Source organism: Balaenoptera ricei, chromosome 10 (assembly GCF_028023285.1).
Source record: "Balaenoptera ricei isolate mBalRic1 chromosome 10, mBalRic1.hap2, whole genome shotgun sequence".
Taxonomy (NCBI): domain Eukaryota; kingdom Metazoa; phylum Chordata; class Mammalia; order Artiodactyla; family Balaenopteridae; genus Balaenoptera; species Balaenoptera ricei.
Window position 1 is genome coordinate 17,674,990 of NC_082648.1, and position 16,042 is coordinate 17,691,031.

The 16,042-nt window shown below is 39.9% G+C and overlaps 1 protein-coding gene across 2 annotated transcripts in view; it reads right to left on the bottom strand.

Annotated features, from left to right (window-relative positions):
* Window positions 1-16,042, bottom strand: part of RECQL (RecQ like helicase) — a 36,626-nt gene that overhangs the window by 13,838 nt on the left and 6,746 nt on the right. For both annotated transcript variants that reach the window (XM_059935411.1, XM_059935410.1), the window contains exons 3-6: window positions 11,689-11,886; window positions 10,295-10,474; window positions 6,550-6,656; window positions 2,780-2,978 (exon numbers count right to left, since the gene is read on the bottom strand). In XM_059935411.1, coding sequence (XP_059791394.1) covers window positions 2,780-2,978; window positions 6,550-6,656; window positions 10,295-10,474; window positions 11,689-11,886 — 684 coding nt within the window. The remainder of the gene's footprint in view (window positions 1-2,779; window positions 2,979-6,549; window positions 6,657-10,294; window positions 10,475-11,688; window positions 11,887-16,042) is intronic.

The following is a 16,042-nucleotide window of genomic DNA, read 5'->3' on the forward strand; positions in this document are numbered from 1 at the left end:
AACTCCTAGAAACCTAAAACCTATCAAAACTAAATCATTAAGAAATAGAAAATCTGAACAGACAAACCACTAGTAAGGAGATTGAATCAGTAATCAAAAACCTCCCAACTAAAGTCCAGGACCAGATGGCTACACTGGTGAATTCTACCAAAAATTTAAAGAAGAATTAACACTAGTCTTTTTCAAACTCTTACAAAACACAGAAGAGAAGGGAATACTTCCAAACTCATTCTACGAGGCTAGCATTATCCTGATACCAAAACCAGGAAAGAATACTACAAGAAAAGTTATGGGCCAATATCCACGACAAACATAGATACAAAAATCCTCAACAAAATATTAACAAACTGAATTCAGCAATACATTAAAAGGATCATACACCATGATGAAGTGAGATTTACTCCAGGATTGCAAGGATGGTTGAACATCTGCAAATCAATCAATGTGATATATACCACAGTAACAAAATGAAAGCTAAAAATCACATGATCGGGCTTCCCTGGTGGCGCAGTGGTTGAGAATCTGCCTGCTAATGCAGGGGACACGGGTTCGAGCCCTGGTCTGGGAAGATCCCACATGCCACGGAGCAGCTGGGCCCGTGAGCCACAACTACTGAGCCTGCGCATCTGGAGCCTGTGCCCCGCGACGGGAGGGGCCGCGATAGTGAAAGGCCCGCGCACCGCGATGAAGAGCGGTCCCTGCACCGCGATGAAGAGTGGCCCCCACTTACCTCAACTAGAGAAAGCCCTCGCATGAACCGAAGACCCAACACAGCCAAAAATAAAATAAAATAAATAAATAAAGTAGCTATAAAAAAAAAAAGAAAAGTGCTTTAAAAAAAAAAAAAAATCACATGATCATCCCAGTAGATGCAGAAAAAGCAAAATTCAACATGCATTCATGATAAAAACTCTCAACAAAGTAGGTTTAGAGGGGACAACTCTCACCATAATAAAGGCCATATGTGACAAGCCCACAGCTAACATCATACTCAATGGTGAACAGCTGAAAACTATTCCTCTAAGATCAGGAACAAGACAAGGATGTCCCCTCTCACCACTTTTATTCAACATAGATTGGAAGTCCTAGTCAATAATTAGGTAAGAAAACAAAATAAAAGGCATCCAAATCAGAATGAAAGAAATAAAACTCACTATTTGCAAATGACATAATATTATACATAGAAAACCCTGAAGACTCCACCAAAAACCTGTAGAACTTATAAACAAATTCAGCGAAGTTGCAGGATACAAAATCAAAATACAAAAATCAGTTGTGTTTCTATACACTAATAACAACTATCAGAAAGAGAAATTAAACTAGACCAAAAAAGAATAAAATCCCTAGGAATAAATTTAACCAAGAAGGTGAAATGCCTCTATACTGAAAACTAAAAGACACTGATGAATGAAACTGAAGAAGACACAAACAAATGGAAAGATATTCTGTGCTCATGAACTGGAAAAATTAATATTGTTAAAATGTCCAAACTACCCAGCGCAATCCACAGATTCAGTGCAATTCCTATCAAAAGTCCAATGGCATTTTTCACAGAAATAGGAAAAACCACCCTAAAGTTTGTATGGACCACAAAGACCCCAAATAGCCAAAGCAATCCTGAGAAAGAACAAAGCCGGAGGTATTACACTTTCTGATTTCAAACTATATTACAAAGCTACAGTAATAAAAATTTAAGAACATACAAATAAAAGCTATAGCTAAAGTGACGGGACAGAATAGAGAGCCCAGAAATAAACTCATGCATATACAGTCAATAAAGTTACTACAAAGGAGCCAAGAACATATAATGGGGAAATGATAGTTTCTTCAATAAATGGTGTTGGGAACACTGGACAGCCACATGCAAAAGAATAAAACTGGACCCTTATCTTACACCACATACAAAAATCAACTCAAGATGAATTAAAAACTCGAACGTAATATCTGGAACCATAAAACTCCAAGATGAAAACATATGAGATAAGCTCCTTGACATCAGTCTTGGCAATGATTTTTTGAATCTGAGGCCAAAAGCAATAGCACAAAAGCAAAAAAACTCACACACAAAAAAACAAGTGGGGTTGCCTCAAATTAAAAAGCTTCTGTATAGCAAAGGAAACCATTAACATAATGAAAGGCAACCTATGGAATGGGAGAAAATATTTGCAAATCATATACCTGGTAAGAGGTTGGTTAATATACAAAATATATAAAGAGCTCATACAGCTCAACAGCAAAAAAACCCAAACAGTTTAATTAATTTTCAGATATTTTTGCATAGAACACGTCTGAGTAATCTGATTCAGGCTACGACTGTAGGATTCTGTTGGAGAAGCAAAGAATAAGGTTACTAAAATATACCACAGAACTATAACACTGAGAAGTTAGCTGGGTGTAGATCCTGAAGTGGGTGCTAAAGACACCCAGAAGGATGACTAAAAGAGACAAATTTGAAGCAGATGCAAATTCCTCAACAGATGTGAAGGAGAATCTGGAGGTCAGTAAACCTTTATGGCTAAAGATGGCAAGGTATAATATTTGCTAATAAGCACACATTTCAAAAGATAAAGGCAATTAGACTAATAAACACTACCATGGGGGTGAGGGGTAAAGAGATCAAAGATTCTGCCTCTTGACTTCCCTTATGTTAAGGCAAGAAAAAATGAGTAATAACTACCTAAGAAGATAATTTTAATGGAAGCAGGGATTTCCATCATGCAAAGCTGAGTAAGAAAAGAGTCCCTAGCATCAGTGGGTTTTCTAGATACAACATACATACCAGGTCTGAAATCATGTCCCCATTGACTACAGCAATGAACTTCGTCTACAGCAATTCGGGTAAATCTCCTTGCTTCATAGGCTTTTTCTAGTCTTGACATAAACATTTTGCTTTTTGCAATTTTCTCTGGAGTCACATAAATTAGCTTTAACTTGGAGTTTTTATTTACCATTTCAGCATGAACCCATTTCACATGCTCCTATTGAAAGGAAAGACAGACACAATGATAGTAGAGCTAAGCTAGGAGACTGCAATACTCAGTGGTAAATGAAGACATTCATTACTCAGAAGCAACAGCCTTGGGGCTGTTTTAGCAACAGATGTTTACTGCATTAAAATCAAAATGATGTACCAGTACTAAACTTCATGGCAGCTGTGCAAACAGCATTTCAGTTATTTACTTACATCCAGACTGCTGATAAAAGAATAATCTCATTTGACAAAAAAGACAACAAAAAAATGAATGTGAAGACACTCCAATAAGCATTTACTCCATAAAGGCATAATTCTAAATTTTTCACAATAAATGCCAAAATGTAAGCTCAATGCAATAGCTATGGTGATAAAGGTGGGTTTTATTAATTTTTAACATTATATTTGAAATCATTTCATGCATGTGTGAACTAGCTACTTTAATGATGTTATCAAATCTACTCATAATCTATTTAGGTTTTATGAAGTACCTTATTCATTAAATTTTTATAATATGAAATACATATATTTATATATTATATATATCAGGGGTCCCCAACCCCCGGGCCACAGAACACTACCTGTCCGTGGCCTGTTAGGAACCGGGCCACACAGCAGGAGATGAGCGGCGAGCGAGCAAAGCTTCATCTGTATTTACAGCTGTTCTCCATCGCTCGCATCACTGCCTGAGCTCCGCCTCCTGTCAGCACTATGGTGAGCTGTATAATTAGTTCACTATATATTACAATGTAATAAAGTGCACAGTAAATGTAATGCACTTGAATCATCCTGAAACCACCAACCCCCCTAACCCCCCCATCCGTGGAAAAACTGTCTTCCACAAAACTGGTCCCTGGTGCCAAAAAGGTTGGGGACCGCTGACATATGTAACAAGAATAAATCTTAAGAACTAACAGCTATTAGGTTCTTAGTGTTGTTGTTATTTTCTATAATATTTAGAACACTGGATGTTGTATTTTTTCCTTCTAACCTAATTAGGACCAAAAGAAGTGGTGAATGTGATAGAAAGTCAAAATACTTTCAATCATCCCAGCAAAGCAGTTTGTTAACTCCTCAAGATATTCCTAGTTTTGTTAAGAAATGGCCAAAGTGTATTAAATATTTCAGCTGGTCCTAAATGTCCCAGAAATCTTAGAGGAGCAAACATAAGGCTATTTCCTCAGAAAAGGGCAGGTACCAAAAAATACTAGAACTTCTGACAGAATAAGTGGAGAAGCAAGGGGAAAAAAGGTTGTCCTCACATCCTATGAACGATCAGTGAAAGCAACCAGAAAACTGGACTTATACCTTTCTCTTTCTCCAACTCTTCAAGCAGTAGTGACATGGCCTGAACTTGTAATCATCGCACCTTTCTAACTACAGTCGACCCTGGAACAACTCAAATTTGAATTGCATGGGTCCATTTATATGCAGATTTTTTTCAGTAGTAAATACTACAGTACTACATGATCTGCAGTTGGTTGAATCCCTGAAATGAGGAGAGCTGACTACAAGTCACCTGCAGATTTCTGACTGTGTGTACGGTTAGGGGCTCCCAACCCTCACGCTGTTTAAAGGTCAACTGTACTTTCCATTATTATTACTCTCTTTTTCAGTTTTAAAGAAGTGCAATATGAGAAGGCAGTGTTCTCCACAGATTCATTTTGGTGAATGAGAAAGCAGTTATAATGACACAAGAGTTTAAATAAAACAAAATTATATGGGAAAGACTAGGAGAACCAGGGCTTCTTGAAGACATAGCTGACTTTAGGTCTGGGAGCAAATATACAAAATGAGCACAGAGTATCTTATAAAAGAAAGCAAAGACTCAAAAGCTATGAGTCAGATTTAGGAGACACCTTAGATAGACTCTCACTACTCAAAGATGGGACTATTTCACCATAAAAAAAGAATAATAACTATGGATCAAAAGACAGCAAACATGTTAAAAATCCATAAGTTTACAATGATACTTGGAAAAAAAAAGAAAAAAAAGAACTTATTGACCACCTTTGGAGAATGCTGGAAAACCAACTCTTTCTGAAAATTGGTAAAGAAAGGGAAAGAACTTTCAATGTGCAATGAGTTAATAAGGAAAAAGTTCTTTTTTACAGAAAAAGTCTCGCTAATATAAGAAAAAGTGAGAATTAGAAATCACCATCTTGTAACCTCCTAATTAAATAATGCTCTAAGGTAGGCAATAATCATCGGTGGCTGCTAAAACCATTAGATGAAAAGGTGATAGAGAACTTGATAATTATAGAGCAGGCAGACATAAGCTGAACCCACTGATCAAGCTGATGTCACAAAAATATAACTGGGTATTATATACCTCCTGAGTGATACCAGGGGAAAGTATACTCTTGCCAAAAAAAGAAAAGAAAAGAAAAGAAAGCCCAAATACAGTCAAGCTTTTAGATCTAACTAAAAGGAACAAGTGAAACAACATCACAAGAATACAGTCAGGAAGAGACAAAATATAGGAAAGTATAGGACAAAAAAACAAACAAAAAAACCAACCTAAACAATAATTTGCATGGGAAACAAACAAGAAATAAGGGAAACCTATGGATATATCAACCAGTACAACATAATGCATGAACCTTATCTGGACCATGATTAAAAAAAATAACATTTGATGAGACAGAAATCTGAATCTTTTTATTTGATGGTTTTAAGGAACTAATACTAAATTTTTTAGATGTGATAATGGCATTGTAGTTACCTTTTTAAAATGTTAGAGATACACACTGAAGAAGAAGCTACAACTGAAATGATATGATGTCTAGGACTTGTCTCAAATAAATAAACCAAGGGTGGGCAGGAAGGGAAAATGGGGGTATATAGACGAAAAAAATTGGTCATATGCTGATAACTGTTAAAGGTACTTAACAGATACATGACAGTTTTTATACTATTCTCTCTACTTTTGTATATTTTTAAAATTTTCAGTAATATGCTTTTTAAAAAACAAACACCTTGGAAATGCTTTATTCTACAGATAAAGGTAAGAGAGTCCATTCCCAAACAGAAGAAATTCCACAAGGGTTGGGTATCTTGTTACTAATTCAATTTTGTATTTAATTAAAATGCATAAAAAGAAATTCTTGCTCACTATTTTAGAATGGATACTATAAAACAGTCAGCAAATATTTCCTGTAAAGTGCCAGATAGAAAATATTGGTGTTGTGGTCCATATCACAGCTACTCAACTCTGCTGTTACAGCATGAAAGCAGTCACAGACTACACATAAAAGAACCAGCATGATTCTGTTCCAATAGAACTTTATTTATGGCCACTGAAATTTGAATTTCATGTAACTTTCACACTTCACAAAATACTATTCTTCTTTTGATTTTTTTTTTAACCATTTAAAAATATAAAAACTAATCTTACTTCATGGACCACACACAATAGGCAGTGGGCTAGAACTGACCTATGAGCAGTAATTTTCGACTCCAATGTAAACAGTTATCAGTTTTTTAATTTTATAAGCAAATCAATTGTAGCTAAGGTTCCTACTTCAATGAAGAGTGTAAATTAAAAATAAGATACAATAAAAGCCACAAACGCATACCTTAGAACTAGAAGCATTTAACATGGTAGCTGAAATTCCTAATTGTTTCAAAACCATTAATTGGTCTTCCATAAGGGAGATCAATGGGCAAATCACGAGTGTAAAACCTAAAAGAGAAAGAAATCCACTTTAAATTTTACATCACCACCAGAATGAGTTTACCTTCTTTACTGTAACTTGTGGCCCTGCCCATCAATTCGGACTGATTTTCAATGCAGCCTCAGCAATAGACCATGTTATTTTTTACCCTCATTAATAAAGGAGGTAGATACGAATAAACAATAGCCAAATAAGCAGATATAAGATAAACAGAAATCTCTCACCCTATCAGTCTTATAAAAATATAGATAGATGTTATCATTTTGAATTTACTATCATTTTTAACATTCAGTATTGGTAATCTCAGTAAAATGATATAAATCAAGTCAAATACTATCTAGTTAGCTTTCCAAAGAAAACATAGCAACTTGTATCATCTAGAATGATAGTTACATGAGTATCCATTCACTTACTGCACCAGATTAATTTAGTCGAGCAGAAATCAGTGAATGGTTTATTGACTGACTCAAGTTCTCATAATATATCCCCTTTCTCTGAGAACTGAAATTGTTTGCAGCAGCTACAAAAGCTATTCTACATTGTTAAAATCCTACGTTCTTATGTTTCTGTAGTTTGTTCCTTAAAAGAACCTAGGGCAGAAAGCAGACCAGTTTAAACAATATACTCAAGATTAAGACCTTATCAAGGATTTTACCCTCTCAATTAGTCCTCTCTCCTGTATTTTCACTTTCTCCCTCATTACTGGCACTTTCTCATTACTATTTTATTTTATCTTATCATCTTATCTTATTTTATCTTATTTTTTGGCCACCCTATATGGCATGTAGGATCTTAGTTCCCCAACCAGGGATCAAACCCTTGCCCCCTGCAGTGGAAGTGCAGAGTCTTAACCACTGGACCACCAGGGAAGTCCCTCATTACGTTTAAACACGGTCAAGTCTCTCAAATTTGAAGAAACCCTGAACACCTAATTCAGGGCCCCCTGTCTTTTTCCCTACATAGCAATTCTTTCCCAGGAGTGTCCCTTTCACTGGTCCCACTTCCTCACTCCTACTCACTCCCAAACAATTGCTCTTTGGTTGCCACCCAACCATTTTACTGAAGCTGCTCTAGCCAAGGTCATATTTGAGTCCCTTGTCACCAAGGCCACTGAAACTTCCATGTCCTTATTTTATTTGACCTTTTCCCAACAGTCATCACTATTAACTACTCCCTGCTTGAAATACTCCCTTCTCCAGGCTTCTGATAATACCATACTCTCCTGACTACCCTCCTACACTTTGTTACTCTGTCTTAGCTTTCTCTGTAAGGCCCTCTTTCTCTGTTTATCCCTAAACTCTTGGTGTTCTGGTTTCTGTTCTGGGCGCTCTTCTCTTCTCACATTGCTCTGGATGATATAATTCGCTTCAATAGCCATCTGCATACTAACAGCCTCCAACCCAGCAACCACAGATCTCTCGGACCCAAGCTTTCCACTCAAACATCCTCCTACTCAGAGGACAATTCTACCTGGATATCTTGCAGGCATCATAAATTCAACAGGCCCCAAATTAAATTCATCACCTTCCCTCTCCATTCCCAAATAAGTTCTTTCTCCAATGTACCCTGTTTCAGTGAACAACTTCACCATCTGTCCCAGCCTCAAATCTGGGCAGCTAGACTATCTCTTCTCCTAGTCTTGTATCCAGTGAAAACCAAGTCCTACTGAACCTACCTCCTAAATATTTCTGGAATTCCTCCATCTGCTGGAATTATCCTTCTAAACCACAAATCTGACAAGTCTCTTACCTGTTTAAGACCCTTCAATAGCTTTCCACTCATCTAAGGAAAAGTTTTAAAAATATCTTTAAAGACTCTTTCCACATGTCTTGCCCCTCACTGCCTGCCACATTAAAATGCTTCCAGGGGCTTCCCTGGTGGCGCAGTGGTTGAGAATCTGCCTGCTAATGCAGGGGACACGGGTTCGAGCCCTGGTCTGGGAAGATCCCACATGCCACGGAGCAGCTGGGCCCGTGAGCCACAACTACTGAGCCTGCGCGTCTGGAGCCTGTGCCCCGCGACGGGAGGGGCCGCGATAGTGAAAGGCCCGCGCACCGCGATGAAGAGCGGTCCCCGCACCGCGGTGAAGAGTGGCCCCCACTTGCCTCAACTAGAGAAAGCCCTCGCATGAACCGAAGACCCAACACAGCCAAAAATAAAATAAATAAATAAATAAATAAAGTAGCTATAAAAAAGAAAAGTGCTTTAAAATGCTTCCAGGTTACTGAATACCCCACACCATGCATGTTCTCTCACTTTTAGGCACACACACACACACACACACACACACACACAATGGAATATTACTCGGCCATAAAAAGAATGAAATAATGCCATTTGCAGCAACATGGATGGACCTAGAGATTATCATACTAAGTGAAGTAAGCCAGACAGAGAAAGATGAATATCATATACCACTTATATGTGGAATCTTAAAAAAAAAAAAAAAAGATACAAATGAACTTATTTACAAAACAGAAACAGACCCACAGACACAGAAAACAAACTTACAGTTACCAAAGGGGAAAGGGTAAGGGAGGGATAAATTAGGAGTTTGGGATTAACATATACACACTAGTACATATAAAATAGATAACCAACAAGGACCTGCTGTAGAGCACAGGAAACTCTACTCAATATTTTGTAATAACCTATAAGGGAAAAGAATCTGAAAAAATATATATACATATATACATATAACTGAATCACTTTGCTGTACACCTGAAACACAACACTGTAAATCAACTATACTTCAATGAAAAAACAATTAAAAAAAAAAAAAATGCCACTTTCTCAGGCCTTCCCTAACAGCCCCTAGACCAGATCTTTGCACTGACTTAATTCCCTATTAAAACCTTTATCACAAAACCTTTAATGCAATTGCTTGCAATTAAGCTGTATTCTCTAGACCAGGGGTCAACAAACTAAGGGCCGGTTGCTTGTTTTTGTAAATAAGGTTTTCCTGGAACACAGCCACAGCCAGCCCTTTACCTATCGTCTGTGGCTGCTTTCCTGCTACACTGGCAGCTGAGCAGTCGGCAGAGACCTCACGGACCGCAGAGCCTGTCCCATTTACTGACTGGCTCTTCGAGGAGAAGTCCGTTGACCCTGCTCTATACCCCTGCTAGTCCCCAAACAGCAGCGTCAGTGTCATCGGAGGGCCTGTCAGAAATGCAAGCTCTTGGGTCTCACTCTAAATTAGAATCTGCATGTTGATCAGATTACCAGCTGATTCTTATGCACATTACAGTTTGAGAAAGCACTGCTGGCCACTGAGCTCTGTGAAAACGAGGACCACGTACATTTGCTGACTCCAGTATCTCCAGGGCCTAACTCCACAGCAGACACTCCACAAAGACCTGGGGCTCGACTCCAGGCCTACCGACTCCTTTTCTAGTGCTTCTTCTCCTACAACATGTTTTTTAATGATGTTTCAGGAACCAGATAAAAGAATGAATTACTCTCAGAGTCTTTAACATTCCCTCTCTAGGTGAATCCTTTAAATGTCTATTAGTGGAGAGATAAATCAAACAAAAATGCACTTGATTTTGGCAAATATAGGGCTAGACATTTTTTTTAAAGACTTAAAGATATATTCAGAGAAACGATGTTTCTTCACGTTAAATTAATGTTGATTAATACCCACCATCTGAACATAACGCTGGTAACTGGTAGCATAAGCTCTTTCCCCCACCTGTAGGCATAACGAGAAATACCTCCTTTCCAGACATTGTTACATTAATCGTTTCCAGCTGAAGTGACCTGAACTTCTGCAGTTTAAAGACATTTTGCAGAACATCTTTAACTTTATCAGACCATGGGAAATCTAGAAAGAGAAAAACAAACCAGATAGATTAGAACTATTCAGGATTATGAATGAGACACAAATGTGAATGGTTGTTTTTATAATAGAGAAGAATCAGATCAATATATAAGACTTTTAATACTATGGACAATTTAACTTTTATAATAATAATTTTGAGATCTGTTTAATTCAGGATGCTAAGCAAAATCAAATTTAATGATATATCATAAGAAAAAGTACATCAGGGCTTCCCTGGTGGCGCAGTGGTTGAGAATCTGCCTGCCAATGCAGGGGACACGGGTTCGAGCCCTGGTCTGGGAAGATCCCACATGCCGCGGAGCAACTGGGCCCGTGAGCCACAATTACTGAGCCTGCGCGTCTGGAGCATGTGCTCCGCAACAAGAGAGGCCGCGATAGTGAGAGGCCCGCGCACCGCGATGAAGAGTGGCCCCCGCTTGCCACAACTAGAGAAAGCCCTCGCACAGAAACGAAGACCCAACACAGCCATAAATAAATAAATATATAAATTTAAAGTAGATTTCTTAAAAAAAAAAAAGTACATCAGAAAAAAATGACAACCTTTGCCAGTGATAAATAACTTACAGAGGAGAAAGGTGCTTGGTCAGGTATTTGAAAAACAGTCTGCATGTCCACCAGGAAATTCATAGCATCATAGAAAACTCAACTATCAAGAACAAAGTTAACGATTACCTGAAATTTTTGGTGTAAATATCTTGTTTAAAAATGAACACTGGAAAAAAAGGCCCACAAAAGCAATTCAATTCTTTCGAGAGTCATAGTATTCCACAATTAATGATAAACAAGATGCTTGGCAAGATCCTGAATCAAGAAAGGTTTGTTCACTAGGGCAGGAGAATGAACTACACTTTAACGAGGAGTTTGAATTTTTTTCTCAATTGTTTAATTTTTTTCTAGTTAAAACCTAGAAAATTGAGTTAAATAAATATCTTATTTTTCCAAGCACCGATTAATGTTGCTGAAACCATATTTGGACAAAATAATACATTCTGAATAATAAAGGCTTCACTTAAAAAGAACATGGGTAAAGAATGGTCTGCCTCCAAGTTCCCCTGCCACTTAAGGAATGGCCAGTTTCAACTCTTAAGCTACTAGAAAGCACTGGCCCAGGCACAATGATTTAATTCCAGTTCATAGAACTGAGAAGAAACAAAACTGGCAAAGATAAAAAGAAAAACAACAAAAAAAGAGCAAACCTTCTTTATTCCAAGAGGCAGGTGAAGAATCACATTCGCTGCTCTCCCCAGCATCAGAATTCTCTAAACACTGCTTTATCCTCTTTGTTAGGACATTTTTTTTCTGAATAAGCTCCTGTTGCCTTTCCAGAAGTTCTTGAATTTGAATGTCCACTGCGTGTAGCTCAGTGGTTATAGAATCCAGTTCCTCACTTAGAGCTACGAGGGACGAAAAAAGATATAATGACCAGACAGAGTTAATCACAACTTTAGGTTTCCATATTATTGATTTTTGGGTATTCCTCACCATCAAAATTATAAACTTATCGTAGTATAGCAGAGTGGTTAAAAGCATGTGTTTTGGAGCCACACAGACCCGAGTTAAATCTTAGGTCTTCCTCTTACTGGCTGAGTGACCTCAGACGAAGTACCTTATACTTAACTGAGCCTCAATTTCCCTATCTGTAAAATGGGGGATAATATTAATACCTAGCTTTCATAGAACTGCTATAACAAATTAAATGAGATAGCATATTGAAAGTTCTTAACACAGTACCTGGCACACAGTTAAGCATTTAATCAATAATAATGTTTTTTTTATTATGTTCTAGGACAGTGGTCCAACCATCTCCTAAATCATTTCAGTAAAGTGACCAGACTTTGAAGCAAGAAGAAATTATTTAAAAGTCATACCCTAACTACCTAGCTATCATTTTACAAAAACATTCATATTTGGGTTCATACTGTGACATGGTAAGGAGTCGGTGATTATAAACACAATGATGTAACAGTAAAGAGAGAAATCAAGCGTGCTACTGGAATTGGCATTACAAGGCCAGCATGCTAACTTATAAAGAAGCCTTAACGTATGACTCTAATCAGTCCAAATGTTAAAGTCAAAGTGAGATTTCTTTTGACATCACATCAGTGGAAGCTAGAAAAATTTTATAGATTGGTGTTTTCTAAAACATCTGCCTGCATTAATCAGTGTCCAGTTTTTTGGGGTTTTTTTTGTTTTTTTTTTTTGTTTTTTTTTAATTTTATTTATTTATGGCTGTGTTGGGTCTTCGTTTCTGTGCGAGGGCTTTCTCTAGTTGCAGCAAGCGGGGGCCACTCTTCATTGCGGTGCGCGGGCCTCTCACTATCGCGGCCTCTCTTGTTGCGGAGCACAGGCTCCAGACGCGCAGGCTCAGTAGTTGTGGCGCACGGGCCTAGTTGCCCCGCGGCATGTGGGATCTTCCCAGACCAGGGCTCGAACCCGTGTTCCCTGCATTGGCAGGCAGATTCTCAACCACTGCGCCACCAGGGAAGCCCCCAGTGTCCAGTTTTTGTTTTGTTTTTGTTTGTTTTTTTTCTTGGCCATGCTGCATGGCTCATGGGATCTCAGTTCCCCGACTAGGGACTGAACCCTGGCCCTCGGCAGTGAAAGCGCAGAGTCCTAACCACCAGACTGCCAGGGAATTCCCAATCAGTGTCCAGTCTTAATGCCTTTCATGAGATGAAATCTTACAGTTGTGATTTAAAATAGGATGCTCCAGTGGCTTTGTACTGTACCAACCGCCTGCGTGATTCTTGGTTAGGGCTGGCCACCAGGGAAGTCTGTGGAAATGAAACAGCAGCCAGGTTTACAGTCAGGAGGCTGGCATAAGGTCAGGTGTTGCTGCAGCTCACTCCCATTGTCGCTGATCTGCTGGCTCACCTTGTTGACAGGGGGCAGAAACAGGGGCAGGTTTACTCACAGCTTCTTCAGCTTCTTTGAATCCTTGGCCGGGTTCACATGCAACTTTCTGCGGCAAGTGCACCAGCTCTTCCGCAGGGCACCAGCAGCCTGGAGGTCAGAGCCTTGGGGACAGTGACACACCACATGAGTCCCAGTGACACACAGGTTCCACTTGGTCCTAGTGAGTTTCAGCTCTTCCTTATCCTCCCACATGCCACATCCATCTTCCTGTCCCTACTGCTGGCTCTTGTGACTTCCAGACTAGCAATGGACTTCTTCACCAGGTCCCATGATCACGTAGAGACTAATCCCTGGCATAAATCCCTTATATCACTCATAATGATTCAGCTTCTATGATGGAACCCTAACCAATGCCAAATGTTGTCCCAGAGGAACAGAACCTTAAAGATGGGTTCTCTGAATCGTTTCTGGGTCACCTGGAATTGAGTCTCTGATCTGATTAGATTTAAGGGCATTAATGACCCCTCTTTGCAGTGGTAGAAGCGATAATGGTATTCCACAGCATGCAGTAGACGGAGTTAAATTATCATCTATAGACACCAGTAATTAAGTATCTAGAGAAGGCAATGCTCTGGGTGACCAAGTGTTTGCTGTCACAGAAGATTTTTGTAAGAATAATGGGGTTGGTTGGTTGCTTCCGAGTATGCTGGAGCTACAGGGCTGAGATTACTGAATACTAACAAGTTTAAATTCTGCAGGTGGCTGAATTATGATACAAACTGAATTCCCAACCCCACAGGGACTCTTCTGTTAAAGTCAGGACATTGATTTGGAAGGAGTGAGACCCTGAAATCGGGATGGGAACATATGGGCAGATTCCAACGAAGCAGGGGACCTTGAGCCACTAATTCTGCCAAGTCTTTTTTACCCCCCCTCCCCTTTCTGAAACAGCCTCCTCCTGCCCGTTACGGTCTTTCCTGGGGTAGGTGCTCTGCAAGAGCATGCTAATCACCCGCAGGATCTGCCCCCGCCATCTCCCAGCGCTACAAGACCCACGAGGCCCCAGAGGATGAGGTATACAAATGTGAACCGTGAGAAAATATGAAACACACCAAAAGAGTTGCATTTGCCAATATCTATCACCAGAAACTATAGCGTATACGTGGGAATAGGTCCTAAGGCTACTAAATCAAGGTGGACAGCATACAATATTGAACGAAGCCAAATTTACTGGTGTGGACTCAATAAGAAATTCTGGATTTAGGGACTTGCCTGGTGGCGCAGTGGTAAAGAATCCGCCTGCCAATGCAGGGGACACGGGTTCGAGCCCCGGTCCGGGACGATCCCACAGGCCACAGAGCAACTAAGCCCGTGCGACACAACTACTGAGCGTGCGCTCTAGAGCCTGTGAGCCACAACTACTGAGCCCGCGTGCGACAATTACTGAAGCCTGCACGCCTAGAGCTAGAAGCCACCGCAACGAGAAGCCCGCGCACCGCAATGAAGAGTAGACCCCGCTCGCCGCAACTAGAGAAAACCCGGGCAGCAACGAAGACCCAACGCAGCCAAAAATAAATAAATAAATTTATTTAAAAAAAAAAAAGACAGGACATAGTCCAACAACAAAATTTAAAAAAGAAAGAAAGAAAGAAAGAAATTCTAGATTTAGTGTGCTAAATATAGTGGCCAGGAGTGGCTCTAATAATTTACTTAGCTGGTCCCAAAGATGAATATCAGAAAGTTGGGGTGGAATGACACAGGTGGAGGTGCCAATGAAGTGGAAAGGCTAGGACCTCCTGGGTATGCTCTAAAGGAGGGAAACCTGAGGCTTAGGGAGATGGGAGTGCTAGAGTGGATTATCAGGTGGGTTGATCGTCCACTCTCCTGTGGTCCCGTCCCCCAGCAGGACCCAGAGGATCCTCCCTTCACCAAGCCTGAAAGAAATGCATTCATGAGGGGAGCCCCAGCATCCGGGAAGAGGGCTGGAGTGGCTGTTCTCTGTAAGCCAGGAATGACCATGGGAAGTACTGCCTTTGAACTAGACTACCTGAATCAACGAGAATGATGGATTCTAAGACATGGGGGCTAAAGGCTGGCAATTCAGTTCACGACCAGAGGAAAGGTGGATGTGGCTGCCATACCGGGCAATAGAGTAGAACAGTCTGACCCACAGAGATCTCTGGCAGTAGCTAGCTGATCGTGATGTCTGAAATGGAAATAGAGGACTTGATCTGTCCAGGCAGAATACAAAGGCCTGACTGGTAAACACACGCCTGATCTGAATCACCGCAACGGAGCCCTAGTCCTTCAACCAGTTCCCGGAAATGGCCAGTTTATAGACCTAGAGTCCCTTGTATAAAGTGGAAGTGGGGCCCTTTGAAAAAGGGCTCTCCCACACAGCTAAAAATGTATGTGGTAAATCTTTCCACTATCCTTCTCCAGAGAAACCTATCAAGGTAATTGTGTATTGGGAAAAGGAAAATAACTTCTCAGAAACTACCAGACATCAACTCTAAACTGATAATTCCTGGAGAACTAAAATGCCATGGTGATCCACCAGTCAGAGTAGGGACTGGACTTAAGCAAAGCCGATGATCAATGCAGTTTTGCTTGGGTGCATCATACAGTGGGCTAGGAGGTCCTCCAAACTACTCTGTGGTTACTTCCCCAGTTCCAGCAGGCATAATTAGAACA